Genomic DNA, 20,024 nt, shown 5'->3' with positions numbered 1-20,024 from the left:
ACTCGTCATTTGTCTTTATCTCTAAAACTCTATTCTTAGCAGCTATTTGAAGTTCGCGTATGTGACGCCGAAGTTTGCCGTGCAGGGGTCTAGAAAAATGGACCTTGTGACGTCATCAAGGAAGCTAGGTCAAAAATTTTTACTTCAGAAGATGTCAAATTGATGGGAGAAAAGGTACTGAAAGTTTCGCTTTCCTATCCCTAAGCGTTCGGAAGCTACCGCAAATATTCGCCAGGGGGGGCGAAGAACGCCCCCCCCCCGGGCCCGCGAGGGCTAAGGTAATTAGGTAAACACGATTTTTAACCAAGACAACCAGTACACACAGCTGCAAGGCCGACTTCTCACTCTGGCTTTCAATTTCTCTTTGTTTTTCTCTTTTCTCTTTTCAATTTCTCTGAGGCCAAATTTCAAAGTGTTATCGGGGGGGCCATGAAATGGGATGGTCCCCAGCAGCGGGCTGAAAACAGCGTCCCGCCTCTCATCGTGAGACGGCCCCAGGTGGCCACCGTTGAGTCCGTGACATTGAGGTCGCCATCGACTGCGACGGCTGGCAGTCGGCCCCTCAACTCCACACAGACAGGTAGGTGCAGGTCGCCACTCCTGAGCGCACGTCTGGCAACTCCACACAGACAGGTATACGATGCAGGCCGCGACTCCTGAGTCCTGACAGTATACTGCGGTTCATTGTTCTTCTGGTCTCAGGACTGCTTCACCAAGGCTCCGTTTAGGTTGGCAATAGGCATGCAACATTCAGTGAAGTGATGAATTCAGTTAAAAAAGAAAATGCTGCTTCTATGGCTATACGTGTGTTACCCAAGATTTTTCAGCAAAGCTGAGATGCCATTGCACAATCGAACTACGTTTTGCTGGAAAAATGGTTTGGACGAGTAAAGTCCCAGTTATAAATAATAGCAGTCTTTATCCTCTGAAATATTATTAGGCACACTTATTATGTCGACCCATAGTCATAAGGATGTCATAGGGCAGGTGAAGGTCCGTGGGGTTTTAGTGTTTTTAGTGTTTTAGTGGGTTTTAGTTTTGTTTTTCGTAAATAACTTCAACAGACAGATGTGGTCCTAGAGCTTGCACCGCAGTACCACACCTTCGTTCTCTCAAGACGCGTCGAATGACATCCATTATGTCTTGAAACGGTTGGAAAAAGTTTTATGCTGACCTCATGTGACCTCGAATGACCTCTAATTAACCTTGCCACATGATAAGTCTTATATGATGTATATATAGCCACTGGGCACTGATCATGCATCTGGCATTAACCCGCGCCGGCCGTTGGGCTCTACCACCCGTTGGGGGGAGGGGGGGGGGGGCGTTTCGGCCTTCCTCAGATCTCGGAAAAGTTACCGACCGATTTTGAAAATTCAAACGGCGTTCAATAGCGACACCAGGGAACTACCCTTTCACCAGGTTTCGTTGACCTATAGGTGCAGCCAATGACGTCAAAGGTCAGGTCATAGGTCACATTTTCACCGAGTACGGGCCTTCTAAGGAATGCGTCATAACGCCGAATTAAAGGCATGTTATCGAAAATTATCAGTGCAGCGTTGGTCGCCTAATATTGTATGCGCTTAGGAGGTCACTGATGCCAGGTCAGGTCACAGAGGTCAGGTCTTAAATCATAAATGGTCGCAATATGGACCCAACTATACTAGGGTTGTATGATACATGTTTTATGGCCAATTCGATCTACATTTCAAATTCAATGGTGTGGATTATACGACCAGTAAAGCCGGTTCAGGTTCTGTTCTGTGGAGGTCAGGTCAAGGTCAGGTAAAAAATGTCAAATTTCAAAGTTGATATTTTTCTGCATCAAAAGGGTGACTATTCTATGCAACTCATCACGCAGAATCCAATGGTGGTCTTCGTTTTACTCTGCAGTCTGCGTGGTCTACAACGGATACAAATTGAGTTTGATAATTTTACATAATACGGTTTTGAACCGAGCTGTTTCACCGACTTGGCAAAAATAGAGCTATAGTGTGCCTTACCTTGCCCATTACTGTAAAGGTACAGCTTTACATTCTGCATAGCTTCTTTATTTGTGGATTTAGACGCGGTTGGGGGGGGGAGAGAAATGCTTTCGAGGGTATCAGTGGTTGGAATTACTCCGGGCCCGACCCAATTTATGCATAATCCCTTGAAGCTAGCCTAAAATGCCTAAATCAAAATTCAAATAATATAAAAACCATAACCACCGCGATTCAAATATAAACCGCAGCATGTTATGATTATTGTTTTGTTTGTTTGTTTGTTTTTTTTTGTTGGGTTAGGCCCTTTCGGTCTGGCAAGACCATTTCAGAGCCGGGAGGATGATAGGATAAAGGTGGAGACATTGGTCTGGGCAGGCACCCTAGTGAGTCGCCGGGGCTGAGCCCGTCCAGAGGACAGGCCACCCAGCCCCAAGGCACTCATTGCACCCGGCTACGGGGCATGCGCTCCCTCGGGAGCAGCGGTGCCGCTCCAAGGGAGCAGCCCGCATGAGATAAAGTTGCCTGTCCAGCCCGGAGGGGAGTTGCGGCGTGGAGGAGAAGGATTTCTGTATCCTGAGGATAGAAGCACGGAACGGTTGGATAATTATTGCATCATACAACTATGTGAATCAATAATAATGGTATGCTATTCCGAAGGTGTAACAAGTCACTGACGAGTTTCAAAAGCAGAAAACATTATTGATATTCCTCCTCTTTTGCCACATAAAATAAACCGTACAAAAAATCCCACCTCATCCAATATCACACCCATCGGCCCCAACATTGACCTGCCGCCGCTGCACCGCACCGGTTCATTTAGTTGCACGCCACCCGTTGTCTGACCCACCGACTCTCACACGCGCGCGTCCCGGTCAACCGTAACCCGCACCGCTCAGTGCATCCCAACCAGCCCAGCGCCGCCCGCGCAGCACTGACCGGGGTCGTCCAGCAGCAGTCGGCTGGCTCGGCCGTCCCAAGTAGGCCGACTCCAACTCTCTCTCGGCGCGGCGCGACGGTCCAACAGGCCGCCTGACACCGGTCTCAGTTTGGTTTGTGGTGGCACTGGGCCAGCCGGGACCCTGAGCAGTGACGCAAGTGTGGTAGTGTAGAGTTGGTGAACGAGAGGAAGGGTTGGTGACGGTGGTGCTTTGTGAGAGTTGGTGATTGTAAGGATTGTAAGAAGCGGAGTTTTGAGCAGTATCAACCGTCTCCTGTGACATCAGGTAAATTGGATGAATATCTAACTTGCATCTATATAAAATTGCGTAAACAGACAGGGCAGTTAGATACAATGATTAAGACATACCATTTCTTTAATGCGAGCTTCTCCCATTTAGTCGAATGTTTGGCAGGAATTAGACCTGAGGTGTTGAATGAAATGCATGAATTTTGCGACTACCTGAGGTGAAATCTTCAGCACTTCTTGTTTCTTTTAGGAAGAAAATGAGTTCGAGTCCAAAACGTTCAGCGTTTTTATCTTATGGCATTGTGTCGACCTGGCACCGACTGTTACAATTATGTGCGACATTGCATTGTCATAACCCGTGGAGTCGCGCAGCTCTAGCTTCGCCTACCGGCTCTCCAATTTCAATCTAATCCGTTAGGCTCAGTGGATTCCTTTCACTTCCTGTCATATGTGCACGCCTGGCCAGGGCGGTAGCGACTTCGTGTGTCACGTGTGCAGCAGCGCGTCGGTCCGAGGTCGGGTGCGTAGTTATCAGCGATCAGCACCGATCCCGTTTCCGCACCAGCACCGTGTTTGACTACGTAAATTTGAACGTTTTATTCAGCCTCGTAAGGATCTTGTCCATATAATCTGTCCAGTGGAGCATCTCACAAGCCAGGAGCTCAAAGTAACGCAGAGGAAAGTATAGATCATTCGACAAAAAATGATCTTGTAGAAGTTTGCACCTACATAGGTCGGATAAATTAAAATAAATGTCAAACTGATAACTTAATTTGATAATAAAGATAAAAACTGACTGCCCGTTTCGTGAAATCGAAACTTGAATTATTGTAATTTCCTTTTAGGTACGTAAGTTGAACTAATCACTGCATAATTGCGGTCACAGAGTACGGCTACGGAAACCTATATACCCACAATCTTATGCAAAGTACCTACGTACTATGTTATACATAACACGGCTAGGATGTCTCAAGGGACTATGCGTGTCGTCTGTTTCACGTCTTACCGTGTCAACTCAACACGGACCTGAACCGTATGCGTATTCGCGCCGCCAATAACATTGGAGTTCAGCGTACCTTCTCGGACAACTGCGCCGTATTCGTACGCATGACCGTCTGGCCGAAGACGGGAGTTGTAACACAAACTATAATATGTCGATTTGGTTCGGTATGAGTCAGCTCTCGTGACCGAGATCCCTCGGCAGAGACCGGACATCCTCTGGTCGCTGTGTCGCGTGGTTTTGTCGAGTCATTTCCTCGACAGCTGTGTGGAATAGCTAGTCATCGCGCTACGAAATAAGAAACACGTTGAATGTGGTTCTGCGACACCTGAGCGAACGTCATTTCAGCGAACGACATTTGAGCGAAACATTTTCAGCGATGATCAATTTAAGCGATTGGCTTTTTCAGCGATTGTCAAGTCGGCGAATTCAATCACAGCGATTATCAACTTTAGCGAGGACCAGAATCAGCGAAACCAGATTGAGCGAACATATGGTGGTCAGTGGGAGACCAGTTGAGCGATGCAGTTACAGCGAATGACCGAACGCGACGAAAGTCAATCAGTTGCTACTTTTCCGAAATTATTGCATCTCTTTACGCATCATTGTAACGAAATTCGTTCCTACCCCATCCTCCACCTCCCTCTGTACCTACTTACTGCCCAGCCCCCTCGCCCACTTACAATATCCTTATATGGTCCTCACTCCTCACCTGCGACGCCTGTCCTTGCCCGCTTCTGATTGGTGCTATGATATGACGTACATCTGTATGTCTGACGTGTATATGTGACGTATGGGTGTGTGTGTCGTGAACTCGGCCGGTGCCGCGCGGTGGGGCACTTCGGTCTTTGAGTCGCAGCCGGGCACTTCTGTCTTTACTGCTCGGCGGATCAGTCTGTCTTCGGACCTTGGCAAAGTCAATTTGTTTGTTATCTTTTGTTTCTGTCGCCGTGAATTGAATACAGGCCCAACTTTGTATTTTACACTCTGTTTGTTATTAGAATCGGTTGGTTGAACGGCAAGAACAACTACGGTCCTACAAATCTAGACTATCACAAACAAGAATTTGCTTATTAATACTTGTATTCCGCTACAATCATTTGAATTTTGAAGAAACATATGTATATCGGACGACCAACAAGGGGTGCATGGGAGGGGAAGGAGGCGGGCAAAATTTGAATTGAAAATGTGGAACGTGAGAGATAGGGCTGATAGAGATGAGAGATGGGGGGGGGGGGTGTGAAATTGAACCGTTGGAATTTTTGACAAATGTAGCATTAAAATTGGAGCTCAATGCCTGACCTTTGAACGCGCGACATCCGCCATCCAGTACCGGATAACCATGAGAAATTCCGGAAACATTCGTACGCATACGCTCGCAAAAGAAAAAAAAAATCCACCGCTACAGGACGATGAAATGTTTCGCTGAACTGACAGTCGCTCAAATTGTAGTCGACTAAATATATGTCGCTGAAACATAGCTTTCGCTAAAATTGATAATCGCTATATTTGATAATCGATAAACTTGATAATCGCTGAATTGCCATTCGCTGAAAATGGTTCGCTCAAATGACGTTCGCTCAAATGACACTCGCTAAAGTCGCTCGCACCGGTTGAATGTTGATGCAAATTCGAAGCTCAGTTCGAGATATAAATCATAAACTAACACCCAGCCCAGGTAAATTGTTCAGCCAATCGAGGCGGTACGGTGAATAGAGGTTAGGGGAGATGGCGCTCAAACGGGCCGTTCAAGGCTATAGGTACTTACATAATACATATGCTGTCACCCCGTAGTCCGTCCAGCCGAGCAAAGCTTGTTGCTTGTTGAGGACATCTCAGAATAGCACGCTCATTTGAATCTACTGCCAACATCTACCTGCCGCTGACCCAGCTATTTCCCCGTTTATGTCTGTCTGAAGGATGCGGTTCTACCTGGCTCTTCTGGCGGCGGCGGCGGCGCTGGCGGCGGGCCGCATCGCCGACCCACCCAGCTACCGGCAGCTGCTCAGGAAGCTGGCCAGCAGTCCGGACATGCAACAGTACATGCGGGACGACCCGCGCTCAGCTGGCCAGCTGGACGTCGCACTGGATAACGATATGGACAAAACCACGGTGAGAAACGCCGATACGGGCGGATGGACAAAACCACGGTGGCCGTGGGAACTGGGAACCGCCAAGACGAACGGTTGGTGTGGACAAAACCACGGTGAGAATTGTCGATGTCTGTAGACATAATGGAGAAAACCACGATGGGACTTATGAGTCTCGATGATAAGGCCAACAATTGTTGGAACGGATTATCCAGACGGAACTAAATAATTCATACACTGACAGGTGAATAGTCCTGATTAGCGGATTTTATGATGATTGTCTCCAGTGAATAAGTTTGAAACCCATACATTTCTACGATTCACTTTCTTTCAGTTTGCTGTAGCAGCTTTTTCGGCAACTTTTTACCGTTTTATTACCTTTCTTATAATTTATTTTGCAGATATAGGTAGGATACGTGCATTTTGAATCATCTACCCAGCTGCGCTATATCATGCAGTAATCATGCTTTGCGATCTCTACTCAAAACAAAATCCGTTTGTAATGCAAGCTTCTTTACTCATCTCTATCTTTGGTTACTGATTACATAACACCGTCTTATTGGGACGAGCCTAATGTCCCAGACTCGACCGTGACCAGACACCTGCCGAGTTTCGCTGAGAACTGACACCTGCAGTGATATGGCCCGAGGGGCGCGACACGACGTAGGTATTTGTAAAGACTCGCGAGGGTGTGACATGGGTGTGTGGGTCACATGTCCCGGGGGCGGATACAAGGGGGGCTGGCCGGGGGTTCAGGGTACTGGGACAGGAGGCCGAGGAAGGGGCCGAGGAGTGGGGGGGGGGGGGGGGCGGACTGGGCGACTTATGATGGTCGCTGGTCACTGGTTAGGGAGTCGGGGCGGGGGTGGGGGAAGGGATAGCTCGCCTCGCCAGGGAGAGGGGTGGGGCTGCGTATGATGACGAGACGTTTGTCAAAGGACGTTTGGGGGCTGGGTAGGGCGTGAGCAGGGCGTAATGATAAGGGAAGGACGGGTGACCGGAGACGCGTGACCGAAGACGGGTGACCGGAGACGCGTGACCGAAGACGGGAAGATGAGGATTACGCAGCAGGGTGACCGGGGGGGGGGGGGCGGAGGGTCAACTAAACCTGCTTCGCTAGTGCTGACCAAGACAACTCGGACTGATTACTACATTGTGACACAGAGCTGACAGCCTCACAATGCTGACTCGTAATGGTAAACTGATGCTCTCTCAAGAACGCGGGGACATGCATAGTACGCGACGACGGTGTCCCAAATCCAGGGAGGTATTAGGGTAAGAAGACATATCGGCAGTCGGCACCTTACCAGCGAGGTGACCATTGACCCGCTGGTGTGACCGATCGATGTTGGACAGATATTGGTGCTTATTGGACATCAGACTGGTGACGAAGTGATTCCAAAACCACGACTAGCTTACGCTGACGACAGGTGGCTAAGACAAACTGAGAGGTAGGTTGAGGCTAACGAATCAGACGCTGTTTGACGCCACGGACGAACCAGACGCATTCTTGACCAACAACTCCGACACAAGATGCAGCTCGACCTTTGGCACAGCCAAGATTCTGGCATGCCCACCTGACGTGCTGACGTCACCTCCCTCGTTCTGACGTCACCGCTCTGCCGACATCAGCTGGAGCTGATCCGTGAGAACGGCTACGTGGCCGAGCAGCATGACGTCACCACGGCCGACGGATACATCCTGTCTCTGCACCGGATCCCGTACGGACGGGACGGACCCGGCGAGGGACCCCGTACGCCCGTCCATCTCCAGCACGGCTTGCTCTCCGCCAGCTCCGACTGGATCATGCAGCCTCCCGAGAGGGCGCTGGGTATGGTCATATAGATGTCGCTGCAAACGTGATACTGGATGGCTCGTGTCGCTCCTGAGGGGTTTGCTGTGTGAAGCTTTATGGGCTGTTTTGTGACTGTGCTGTTGCTCGCATGATGTTACACCGACTGCCTGAGGTAGGCTGCTTAGTGATGTGTACGAGAGACTTATTGAGGGAAACATCTGGAGGTTGTAATAGCTTATGATCAGAGTCACAAGCATAGCCCATCTCCACTGGAGACTCTCCAGGCACTAGGTAGTGCCGTGCCAAGGTTGGAGAAGGGCCACTGCCAGTGGCCACAGAGGTCGCTACCTCTTACCATATTCAGATTGGAGAACTGCTGACAAGCGCGGTGTGGACTTTAGGTACTGCTTGTCTTTCTATCACATAAGTCAAGTCAGCTAAAAGCCTATTCAATGCAACACTGCATTGCACGAGTTACTTATTGCATCGGAATTTTTAACGGTCATCGTGCAACTGTCCAAAGCCCGGTCGCTTGACCTGACCGTCAATGATCAGCTCACTTGGTCGGTTGGAGCAAATGTCCCATAGTAAACCTAAAAAAAAAGGGAAATACGGTTGCCTACCTGCGCTATGGATGCATCTCATCGCTCGGTAAGGTCTAACCAACTGCTGCAACTGAATTGACTTGGAAAAAAACTACGATGAACTTAAGGATAATTTTTTTTTTCGGCGAACTTTCCTTTTTTCATTAGGTCCCGTTTTAGCCCCAGACAAAGCGTTCCTGACCTCTCAGTTATGTGCCCAATGGGAAAAAGCTTTCGTCTTTGTCACCAGCCAGCAGCGGTGCGTGCCTTTGGTTTTTGTTGTTTGAAATACCGTCTATCGTTTTTGTCGTGTGTGCTTGTGCAACCAAAGGGTCTTGTTACCGTTCATCGGTGTCTCGTGCCAGCCGTGAGTCATAGCCCGCGCCCCGTAGGGGGGGGGGGGCCGAAACGGCCCCCCCTGTCCTTTTCGGTCGATATCTCCCAAACCGCTTCAGATATCGCCACCAAACTTTCAGGACCCCTCCGGGCATCAATTTTACACATTGTGACCAAAAATTTTTCCAGAGGCTATGATAGGTTGGCCACAAATGACGTCAGAATGACGTCATGTTCTGTCATTTTCGACCGAAAAAAGACCTTCGCGAGAAGACCTGTCAGGCCTACAGCTTTGAAGATACAGAAAAATGATCAAGACATAAAAGGTGTAGAATTGACAGGGCTACAAAACTGCTATCTCGGATTTTTGAAATTTTTGAGTTTTGAACCCCAAAAATCAAAAAAACATTTTTTTTGGATATATTAGCCAAAAAATCCAAAAAGTTTTTTGAGTTTCAAAAAAAACCGGAATATATGTGATAGTACCTATCGTCTTCTATCTACATACCGAATTTCAGATCGATACCTCGTTTTTTGGCCAAGTTATAGCGAAAAAACTGTTCAAAATTGATGACGTCAAATTTTCAAACTCAATTTTTGGCAGTTCTAGACCTCGTAGAGCAAAACAAAGACCACCATTAGACTCCCCGTGACGAGCTGCATCGAATCGATACCCATTTTATGCAAAAATATCAAATTTGAAATTTGACCTTATTTGACCTGACCTTGACCTGACCTTCACCAAAACGTGACCTAGGCTGGCCCCAAAGGCTGCCTAACCCACATAATCGCATTTGTCATGTAAAATGGACCATAAATCATGTATCACACGACACTTTCATATTGTGACCCCGGTGACCTGACCTCGCTGTGACCTGACCTGGTATCAGTGACCTCAGATAGCAAAGTATGTGTTTGACGAACAATGTACCATCGATGGTTTTCAATAAATTACCAATTAACTCGATTTCACAACACATTTCTTGAAATGCCTGTGAACGGTGAAAATCTGACCTTTGACCTGACCTGTGACGTCATCGGTTTGACCTAGGTCAATGAAATTTGGTCACAAGGTAGTTCCCGGGTGGGGCTATCGAACGCCGTTTGAATTTTGAAAATCGGCCGGTAACTTTCCGAGATCTTAGGGGGGGGGGGGCCGAAACGGCCCCCCCCCTACGGGTGGTAGGGTCCGCCGGTAGCCCTACGGGGCGCGGGATAGCCGCCAATTTCGAGGCGCTAGCTGACTGCTGCATATTTGGTGCTGTAGCTGAGTAAGCGCTGAATTCCCAAAACAGACATCTTACCTGACACTGATTAGTGACACGAACCGTATACCTGATTGACTTGACTGACCACTACTGACCAGTGACCAGTGATCTATTTCTGAGTGGTATACATGGTAGTTGGTTTATAGATAATATGTATGAATATAGCTTTTCCGTGAAATAATGACCGACTCATCACATGACTGGCCTTTTAGGTACTCGACTTTTCTCTGACCTTTGACCTAATGCTGACCTCTTATTTATGACTGGGGTCGGGTTCGAGACCAATCGCTTATTTGTGACCAATATCTAACCTCTGAAATCACCACCTGAACTGACTTCAGACTTTTGACTGATGCCTGTCCTCTGACCAATCCCATTTCCAAGTTAGGGCTTTCACTGACCTTTCAGATGACCTATGACCTCTGAACGACCTTTGTTCTCTGCCTGTCCTCTCTTTAACCCGCGCCCTGCTGGGGGTCCTGGATTTCCACGCCCTGCTGGGGGGGGGGTGTGTTTGAACACCCCCCCCCTTGTAACTCGGCTCCTGGGCCACGTAGCGATACGCGGAAGGCGGCGTTCGAAAGAGCGTAAAAAATAATGACGAAATTACTTCGGTCAATTTTTTGGTCAGGTCAAAGGTCAGGTCACCAGAGGTCATTGAAGGCAAAATTTCGCCGATTTCCAGGTCGAATGTCGAAAACTTCCAAGAAGCCAACGCATAACTCGGGAACCGATAGAGCTACAGCGCCGCGGAAAAGCGCATTCGATAGCCCTTTTAACGCCCTTTCTGAGTAATTCTCTCAGATTTGACCTAACGTCAACGGTTTTGCCTGCAGGGGGCAAAAACTGCAAAAATAGCCGATTTTTTCGAAAACAGTTTTTCTGCAATAACTTTTGACCCAAGCCTTGTACGAGCTTATTTTTACCAGCATCGTGTTCCTCTCGTCAAGACACATCGAATGAACTATAACTTGACCTTGAAAGGTCAACTTGAAAATTTGACCTCAGGTCAAGGTCATGACCTGACCGGGAAGGGTCATGTTGCATATCAGTCGATCCGTATCGTCGAGCTGAACACATCTAAGGCGTTTTCATCGCTCTAGCATGCCTCTATCAAAAGTTGTTTGCGAAAAACTGTTAGATACCATTCGTGACCTAAGATGACCTCAGGGCATAAACAAGGGTCACGGACACCATTTTCAAGTTCAGTGTGTCTAAACCACTTGTAATTCGGTGTTTGGGAGTGTTTATAATGTCTTTCCTCCAAAAGAGGCGCATTTCAATTTTCTCCCATTGACTTATAATGGGGAGGTCGCAAAATTGACCTGACCTTAGGTCATCGATATCAAAATTCTGAGATATACATTTTGTACATGCTATTGCTCTTAGCAATCGCTGAAAGTTTCAAAGCGATCGGTCACTCGGTGTAGCTATGACAGACATTGAAAGTTTTTATGAGGTGAGGTCACTTCAAGTGACCTGGTGACCTGACCTTGAATGACCTTGGTCTGAAATTTTCACAACATGTGTAGAATTGATGTATGATAAGGTGTACCAAAAACGGCGGCGCTCCGCGCCGCCGTTTTTGAGATATTCGCGAAAAACCACAAGGGGGGTGTTCAAACACCCCCCCCCAGGTGGGCGCGGGTTAACTTCTGACCTGTCACTGACTTCTGGCTGACCTCTAACCGACTTCTGACTGACCTCTGATCAGTTACTGACCGCTGAGTGTCTTTTGACCTATTGGCCTCTGACTGACCTCTTATTTGTTACCAATCTCTGATTACTGACCTCTGGCCATTACTGACCAATGACCATTGATATCTAACTGCTTAAGACGAGCAAATGACCTTTATCATCTCGCTGACCTTTGGCTGAATCTCTGACATGTGTTTGACCTGTGACCTATCACTGACCTGACTGACCTCTGAACGCTCACTGACCCGTGACCCGTGACCTCTGACTCCGACCAGCTGGACATGGCCCGCTCTCGGGGCTACGCTGCCGAGGAGCACATAGTGACTACTGCGGACGGATACCTCCTAGGAGTTCACCGCCTTCCGGGCCGAGGCGCCCCCGTTCTCCTCCAGCACGGCCTGATGGACAGCTCGGCCGCCTGGCTGCTGAACCCGCACCGACCGCTAGGTGACGTCACTGGAGCAATTGTAATGACATCACTGGATTGAACAGTGGCTATCAGTGACAACCTAACCTAACAAGAGACACAACATGGTGGCTAATAGTGGCGATCCTGGTGGTGGCGATTGGCGAAGAAGTTGACGCTGTTGCACTTGGTCTAGGGTGACTGCCCTGGCTTGTGGCTTCAGCGTTCGGTCCCTTATACCGAGACGTGCATGATAATGGCTTTGATTGGACTAACGCATAATGTCCCGCTTTCCGCTAAAACCAGTAAAACGCCTTTTGGGCGAAGAACGAGCGAGCGAGATAGTGAGCCATGCACGTGCGGAAGGGCGAGAGGGTACTTCCAACGGGCTCGTGCAAAGCACCCTTCTAACCGGTCGCTAGCGGTGTGCCAAATTTGAATGCAATCGGCCCAGCCGTTCCTGAGATCTGGAAGCGGCATTCTGCACGTGCGCACGTGCAAATGGGGTCCAAAATGACTTTTGCACGGCACCCTACTAACCGGTCCCCAACCGTGTACCAAATTTGAGCGCAATCGGTCCAGCCGTTCTCGAGATCTGGAAACGCCCCCTGCACGTGCGCACGTGCAGTAGCACCCTAACCGCAACACATGGGAATGCATTGCTTGGTGGGTGCCTACCTGTATGCCAAGTTTCAGCGAAATCGCCCCAGTAATTACCGAGTTGTTAAAATGGGAACAAATTTTAGACCTCTTATTGTTGTATTTTGCACGTGCACTGGGGGTGACCCACATGCATCGAGAGTATCCTATTTTTGGTAGAAGGGATGCTGCTACCCTACAAAAATTACCGCAAGTCAATCGCCCAAGCGGCTGCTGAGATATGAGCCTGTCAAAATCACTACTTTTGCAAAACAGCTTGAACACCCTTGACTTTTCACGTGGCACGTGCCACGACGGTCACTGAGATGTATCAAAAGTAGTCTGTTACGGGGTAGAAGGGATGGGGCTACCCAGCAAAAAAGACCGCAGGCCAATCGGTCCAGCGGTTGCTGAGATATAAGCCTCTCAAAAGCGTTACAGGCCGGGCCGGGCCGCTCATACTGAGATTTTTCCGTTAGGTATATTGAAAAGACTCGCTTCGCTCGCTGCGCTCGCTCGCTCGTAATAACGTTGAATTGAATGAAAAGGCAATGGACGTGCAATCTATAGAGGAACTTCACAATTCAGGCTTGCTTAGAATATTGCCCTTTTGTATGGGCAGATGTCATGAAGAATTTCGTTTTTTAACGATGGCTCTGCTAATTAGATAAAAAAAATCTAGGCAATTCAAATAGTACCTATTGTTTGATATGGAAAATTAGGCTAAACCTTTCCTTTCTTTCTTCATAGCCTGCATAAGGAATGACTTGCAATAAACTAAAAAGTAAACATTTGCTCATCGATTGCGAGGTGAGCTGACGGCTGCTACGTTTTTTTTTTTACCTGCAGCGTACATGCTGGCGGACCGCGGCTACGACGTGTGGCTGGGAAACGCCCGCGGTAACACGTACTCGCGGTCGCACGTCAACATTACTGCCGACGACCCCGAGTTCTGGAAATTCACGTACGCTGCGCGGTTAATTACTTATTCAACTGCGTTTGTTATTGTCTCTCATATTGAATTGTTGTCGTCAAGATTCTTATAGATAGCTGTGGTACTGTTTTTATCGGAGCGTAATGAAATTAACACTAACTGTAACTGTAAACTGTGGCTAGTGAACAATGCCAAACATTATACCATGCATCGTTTTAGAGTGAGGTGTAGTTGTATAATAATTTTGGTCGATCTAGCCTGTGAATTTCGGTAGGATGGAAGCGAATAAAATAGCAAGTTTTCTGAGGTCGCTATAAAGTAAAGTGTGTGATATTTCCAACATCCGAGGGTACGTAGATGTCTCGACAAACCGAGCCTGCATCGACACTGGTGTGTGTTTCAGGTGGGACCAGATGGGTCAGTACGACTCCCCTGCTATGATTGACTACATCCTGGAGACGACCGGTCAGCAGCAGATCTTCTGGGTCGGCCACTCCATGGGTGAGTCGCCTATCTAGTCGGCGGAGTCCGAAACCCAGCCTCCCATCGCCAGTCACTCAGTCTCGAGAGCTCTGTTTTGTATTTTTGGAACGATCTAATGGCTTTTGGGGTTTATCGTAAACTGGATAAGTAATGCAAATACATATAGTGAACACTTCACCCGATTGCAGTCTTATCAAACTTGTCGGTGCTTCACTTTTGAAGCATACGAGCATCCTTCCGATGACGCATATCCTAAGATAAAATGAATGCTATTATATCCTGCACGACGGTAGTTTCTATTTTGAAATCAGTACCCAGTGACGACATATTCTGGGTGGCAATCATCCGATTCAATATCTAGACAGACTTGACAGAACCAAGCTCGACGTTTGACGTCTCTCTCTCTCTCTCTCTCTCTCTCTCTCTCTCTCTCTCTCTCTCTCTCTCTCTCTCTCTCTCTCTCTCTCTCTCTCTCTCTCTCTCTCTCTCTCTCTCTCTCTCTCTCTCTCTCTCTCTCTCTCTCTCTCTCTCTCTCTCTCTCTCTCTCTCTCTCTCTCTCTCTCTCTCTCTCTCTCTCTCTCTATCTCTCTCTCCACCCAGGAACGACCATGTTCTGGGTGATGATGAACGACCATCCCGAGTACAACGACAAGGTGGCGCTGATGCAGGGTCTGGGCCCGGTGGCCCGTGTTGACCACATGCACTCGGTTATCAGGATCTTCGCGCCGTACGCCAACGAAGTCGAGGTATGCCAAAAAGATAGAGTGCTTCTTATCCCGGTCGTTAAGTTGTTAGGGCGGTCGTTAAAAATTGTTCACTGGTCTTCGGTCATCGGTAATAGATCACTGTCAAAAGATAACCAGCGTGACAAGTCATTGGTACGACTGGTTGGTTGTGCCAGGTCGCATACTGTGTTCGTGATTGTCATAGATAAAACGCTGATCGCTTTACTTGGAGCCCATAGATGTGGTTGCAACTGCGTGGTATTTTCCTATTCGTGTCAGCTGATGCATAGCACAGATTCACTGCGTGTGATAAATACTCCGGCAGTGTTCCAGCAAAGTTATGTAACTTGTGGCCTAGTTCACGAGCCTTAGGTGTGTAATTATTTTTATTTTGCATTCTTTCGGTCACGAAATTATGCATGTGGCACCACAATTAGCCATCACAAGTTGATTTTACGTGACTGGTACTTAGCCGCCCAGTTTTTTCTTTCACAGGTCCGTGTGGTTGGTAGAACACTGACGTGTTTTGCCACTTTGCCTACCATTGTGATAACCTGCTTTCCTCTGCGCATCAATAGTCCGACGGCGCTTTATCCTCCTTCTACCACTCGAGACCCAACTTTCCTCCCTTCCCGACTACGGCTCGACATGTGTGCATCGTTTTCAGCTACTCTTCAAGTGGTTCGGAGAGAACGAATTTCTGCCGGCGGGTAGTCACTGGATGCGGATTGTGCAGAAATATTTCTGTGATCGCGATCACGTGGAGGAGGAGTTATGTCGTAACGCCCTGTTCGCCATCGCTGGCTACGACTCGAAACAGTTCAACTTAGTGAGTGAGGTCGCATCATATGTCGGCATGCGGTGCAATGACTGCTCTATTCTTGCTGTCGGCATACGATCTATCGGCATGAGACGCACTAACTTCAAACTTGTATGATACGCACTAACCAGACGTTTATAGATGCATGAAAGCTGAACGCTCGTTCTTCCAACAATGGAGGCTCTCTGCTTCAGACGACGCAACAATGATCTGCACGCGGAAAAAGACTGCAGACAGTGCTTGAAATGTTAATGCAACATGGATCCTCGATTGCAGAATTTTGAGGAAAATTCATGACTTAAAAACTAACGGAGTTGCCATAGTAGTCTGCTGTACAAATACTTTCAACGCTCGATTTAGCAACATCGAACGTTATTCATCATCTATCACGCTTGTTCATCAAGCTATCAAGTTATCTATCACGCCTGCTTTATGGTTGCAACGCCTGCTGAAAGAAATGAAGAAGTGATTTTTGCCCGCCCCCAAAGATGAAATGGAGCGCGATAGATAAATAAGCTAAAAAAAGAACAGTCTGGTTTTAACGGCGTGAAATGCAACTCAAAACACAGTGACCATGATATGAGAACTGCCTGCGCCGGTTCGTCCAGCGTCTCCCATACAAAGCGCACATATTGGGATGCCACTATAGACACGATTATTGCTTCACATTGCTTTGTGCTGTCAGGTTTGAATCATCATTTATATGCACTTTTACCACTTTTTGTAGAAAGGTTACCCACACCTTTTTTACAGTACATGCACCAGTTCCCAGACTGCCGATTCCTAAATTCCTCGCACCCACGTGTCACATCCAGTGTGACGGCATTCCCTATACGGTGTAGCTATACAGGCGTTCCCGACTGCAAGGTAGACTGTATCGCAATGCACGGGCTGCCGTGTGGGCTGCGCCGACTGCCGCAGCGTGCAGCGTTGTTGGACTGCGGTCTAAGACCCCATGGTGCGTGGGCGGTCAGGGTGCGGTGAATATGGCGCGTAACCTGTGGGTTTTGCGAGGTCTAATTTTTCCTGATAACGTTCGATGTGACAGGCAAGCGCCGTGCTTGTTATTTCATTGGCTGGAATCTTATGCAAGTGGAGCATGAGCCATGAAATATCATCCTAGTCGCATTACGAGCAATAGCAGCAAGCTTGTTGAACATCTATGTTTATAAATGCAGATGAGCATGGATAGGCGAATCCTGCATGGCGAGGTGAATCGCCCAAAGGGTGTTATAAATGAGCATGACCGTAGTTAGAAGAACGACCTCAGGCTGTCTCTAAATGCTAACCTACTCACCATTTTCAGCTCCAGACTCATCACGGGATATAGGAAGAAGAAGAGAATAGCCTTCGCATCCTAACCGCATGCCTGCATGGCCCACTACCGTACCATTAACCGAAACACCGCATGTTAGTCGCCACGCTTAACCGCATGCCTGCTCACTGTAGCTACTCACCGCATGTGTCTTCAGGCCCTGGCCGAGTTGATGGGCTTGAACGAGTTCTTGCCGAGCGATGAGCTGATGACCCTGCTGGCCGAGATGGTGTGCGAGCCCTGGGAGGCCACGTCCGAGATCTGTGACGAAATTCTCTTCCTGCTCTGTGGCTATGACCCGGAACAGCTCAACCAGGTATTGCTGTGATGCAAAAACCACACGAGTGGAAGTAAGCCTCTCGTATCAGAGCTTCAGAGCTCTGACATTCTCGTGTCAGAGCCTATTAATTTCTTCGAAATAAATCATTTAAGGTGAAATCATTTACACACAAAAAGATGATGAAGTGCGTACTGCTGCCCTTTTAAAGTGTATATCAGTGCTCGAGTCCATTAATCCGTTCTTTCCTCGGCAAGCGTCAAGCACATGACCCTTCTAACGTACTCATGAACTGGTTTCGGATGTCATCGCTGCATAAAAGCATGCAATATTGTTCTATAGCAGCTTGGAATAGTTGTATGCCATTCGATTTTTTTTGTTTACGGAACTTGACATATTCGATGGTTTTCTGCCTTTAAACGCTATCATGTTAATGATTTAAATCAGAGTCAGCAGTAATAGTTGATAATCATTTATAGTAGATTCGTAATTAACTAGTTAATTCTTTGTTCGCTTTTTGCTTATAAATAATAAACCCCAATATTTAATAATGCTCCTATACTGTTCCCAAACATAAAATCGTCTAATTTATCTGCAGACGGCGCTGCCGATCATCCTGGCCCACACGCCGGCCGGTGCCTCCACGCGCTCCGTGATTCACTACGCCCAGGAGATCAACGCCGGTGAGTCATGAATCACGACGAAAACCGACGGGATAATAGGTCGTGACCAATGTGTTTCAACCAATGCTGTTCATTCATCGCTTATGCAGCATCGAATATATCCCCGACTCGAACTTAAAATCATGTCCACAGACCACATTCATTGAATGATAGCATAACATTATGAAATTGCGATGGTAACAGAGGTTTATGGCATCCTTCCTCGCTAAAACCGGCAGCTGACGTTATGGGCTATGTTTTCAGAGAAGTTTTTGCACTTTGACTGGGGTAAGGAGGAGAACATTGCCCGCTACGGCCAGGCGACACCGCCAGAGTACGATCTCAGCTTCGTCACCTGTCCCGTGTCGCTCTTCTGGTCCGATAACGATCTGCTCGCCGACCCGGAGGTGAGACGGGCATTTTTGACGCTTGTTACCCCCATACCTGTCGTGTATCTGGTTTGTTATGCGGTGCGTTATTACTATGCATAGCAGGTGTTATGCCGTCCATAATACAACCCCGACACCTCTTAGAAAAATTTACGTTACTTAATGTTGTTTATTTCGCTAAGATTCTTCAGTTATGCATTGGGAAAATATTTAGTACAGCACATCCATTTTGTTCTTCTATGACAGGATGTGGCTTGGCTGGCTGAGGGTCTTCCCAACATCATTGAGAAGTACCGCGTCCCGCTGGCTGCCTTCAACCACTTGGACTACCTGTGGGCCATCGACGGCGACATCCTCGTCTACAACCACGTGATCGAGAACATCCAGAAGTTCGAGAACGCTCAGAAGCACTAGCTCTACTTCCATAAGTGGTTCCGACATCCCATTACGTGACAATAACACCAAGCTTGACGAAAGGGCATGCAGTATTTTGGTGAATGACATCAATAAAAGCTTAAGTTTGCCGTTCCTGTGAAGGTCTCCGGCGACTTTGGAGTTTTGTTCGTTTCGTTTTTATCTGACTGTGGTTCCTTGGAAAAGGAACAGTCAGAATGTAGGTACCTGGCCTCATAATATTTCGAAAAGAAGCATCTATTCAGCTTAGAAACCACAATGTAAGTTGGATTTGCTCTCTGAAGCTCTTGTTTCGTAATGACCGCAGTTCACCGCCGCGAATGCCTTGTGCCAGTAGCGTCAAGTGAACGCAAATATATTTATCTCGCGTCGTCGATGCCTTTGCAGCGCATGCTACTTTGCTCAGGGGGATGAAGTTGCTCATAGGCATTGGCTCGGATGCATAAGCTCTCACTGAACTAAGTAAATGAGTTAGGTTGAGTCGGTAGGGATCTTGAAAGTAATCCCTATTCCCTACCGTTCCCTACCTTGAAATAAAGTGTTCTTTATAAGGTCCGCGCCGCCGACGATCGGTCAGTCCGGACTGTCGGCAGTGACTGGAGTCGCTAGCGACTCACCGGGACGCCCCCAGTTCGAGAGCCATGCGGGGGTCAACCTCCGTCGAAGGTCGACAGCGGCAGGCAGCAGTCGCTGGCAGTAGCGGCGGAACACCTTCAATCAAGGGGGGGGGGGGGGGGCACTGCCGATTTTTGGTCCCATTCTTTCCATGCAACGCCCAGGGCTAGTGTTAAAATCCAAACTCAAAGGGGGGCACGGTGCCCCGGTGCCCTCCCCGTTCCGCCGCCTATGGTCGCTGGCGAGCAGACAGACTCGACTGTGACCGGCACGGAGAAGTTTACGGCGCCGGCTGAGTGTGCTGCAGAGGGTGCAGTTGGGGGTGTGGGAGATGGCCTCCACCGGCGTCCTCCACCGCCCTTCGGTATCCACAACCGGCATTTTCTGCCAGAGGGCCAGTCGC

General features: G+C 48.2%; 1 protein-coding gene across 7 annotated transcripts; it reads left to right on the top strand.

The window, feature by feature from the left end:
- Positions 1-523: 523 nt before the first annotated feature.
- Positions 524-19,377, top strand: LOC122391039 (lipase 3-like). Of its 7 annotated transcripts, none has more exons than XM_043384560.1 (10): positions 524-580; positions 6,091-6,283; positions 7,894-8,092; positions 13,837-13,951; positions 14,325-14,422; positions 15,005-15,150; positions 17,422-17,580; positions 18,140-18,224; positions 18,468-18,610; positions 18,839-19,377. In XM_043384560.1, the coding sequence occupies exons 2-10, from the start codon at positions 6,092-6,094 to the stop codon at positions 19,004-19,006; spliced, it is 1,305 nt and encodes a 434-aa protein (XP_043240495.1). In that variant the 5' UTR covers positions 524-580; position 6,091; the 3' UTR covers positions 19,007-19,377. The 7 variants fall into 7 exon arrangements, with proteins under 7 accessions (XP_043240495.1, XP_043240492.1, XP_043240497.1 ...); XM_043384557.1 differs by lacking the exon at positions 17,422-17,580 and adding an exon at positions 15,797-15,958; XM_043384562.1 differs by having other exon boundaries at positions 564-633.
- Positions 19,378-20,024: the final 647 nt, after the last annotated feature.

The sequence above is a fragment of the Amphibalanus amphitrite genome, unplaced genomic scaffold (assembly GCF_019059575.1).
Source record: "Amphibalanus amphitrite isolate SeventyFive unplaced genomic scaffold, NRLGWU_Aamphi_draft 000419F_arrow, whole genome shotgun sequence".
In the NCBI taxonomy this organism is placed as follows: Eukaryota; Metazoa; Arthropoda; class Thecostraca; order Balanomorpha; family Balanidae; genus Amphibalanus; species Amphibalanus amphitrite.
Note: the sequence above shows the minus strand (reverse complement) of the source record. Positions and strands in the feature narration are given on the sequence as shown.

Coding starts and splice junctions, on each gene's coding strand:
- LOC122391039 (XM_043384557.1), top strand. CDS start 6,092: ATGCGGTTCTACCTGGCTCTTCTGGCGGCGGCGGCGGCGCTGGCGGCG. Junction 13,952..14,324: donor CCCGAGTTCTGGAAATTCAC/GTACGCTGCGCG, acceptor TGTGTGTTTCAG/GTGGGACCAGATGGGTCAGT. Junction 15,959..18,139: donor ACTCGAAACAGTTCAACTTA/GTGAGTGAGGTC, acceptor ATTTATCTGCAG/ACGGCGCTGCCGATCATCCT.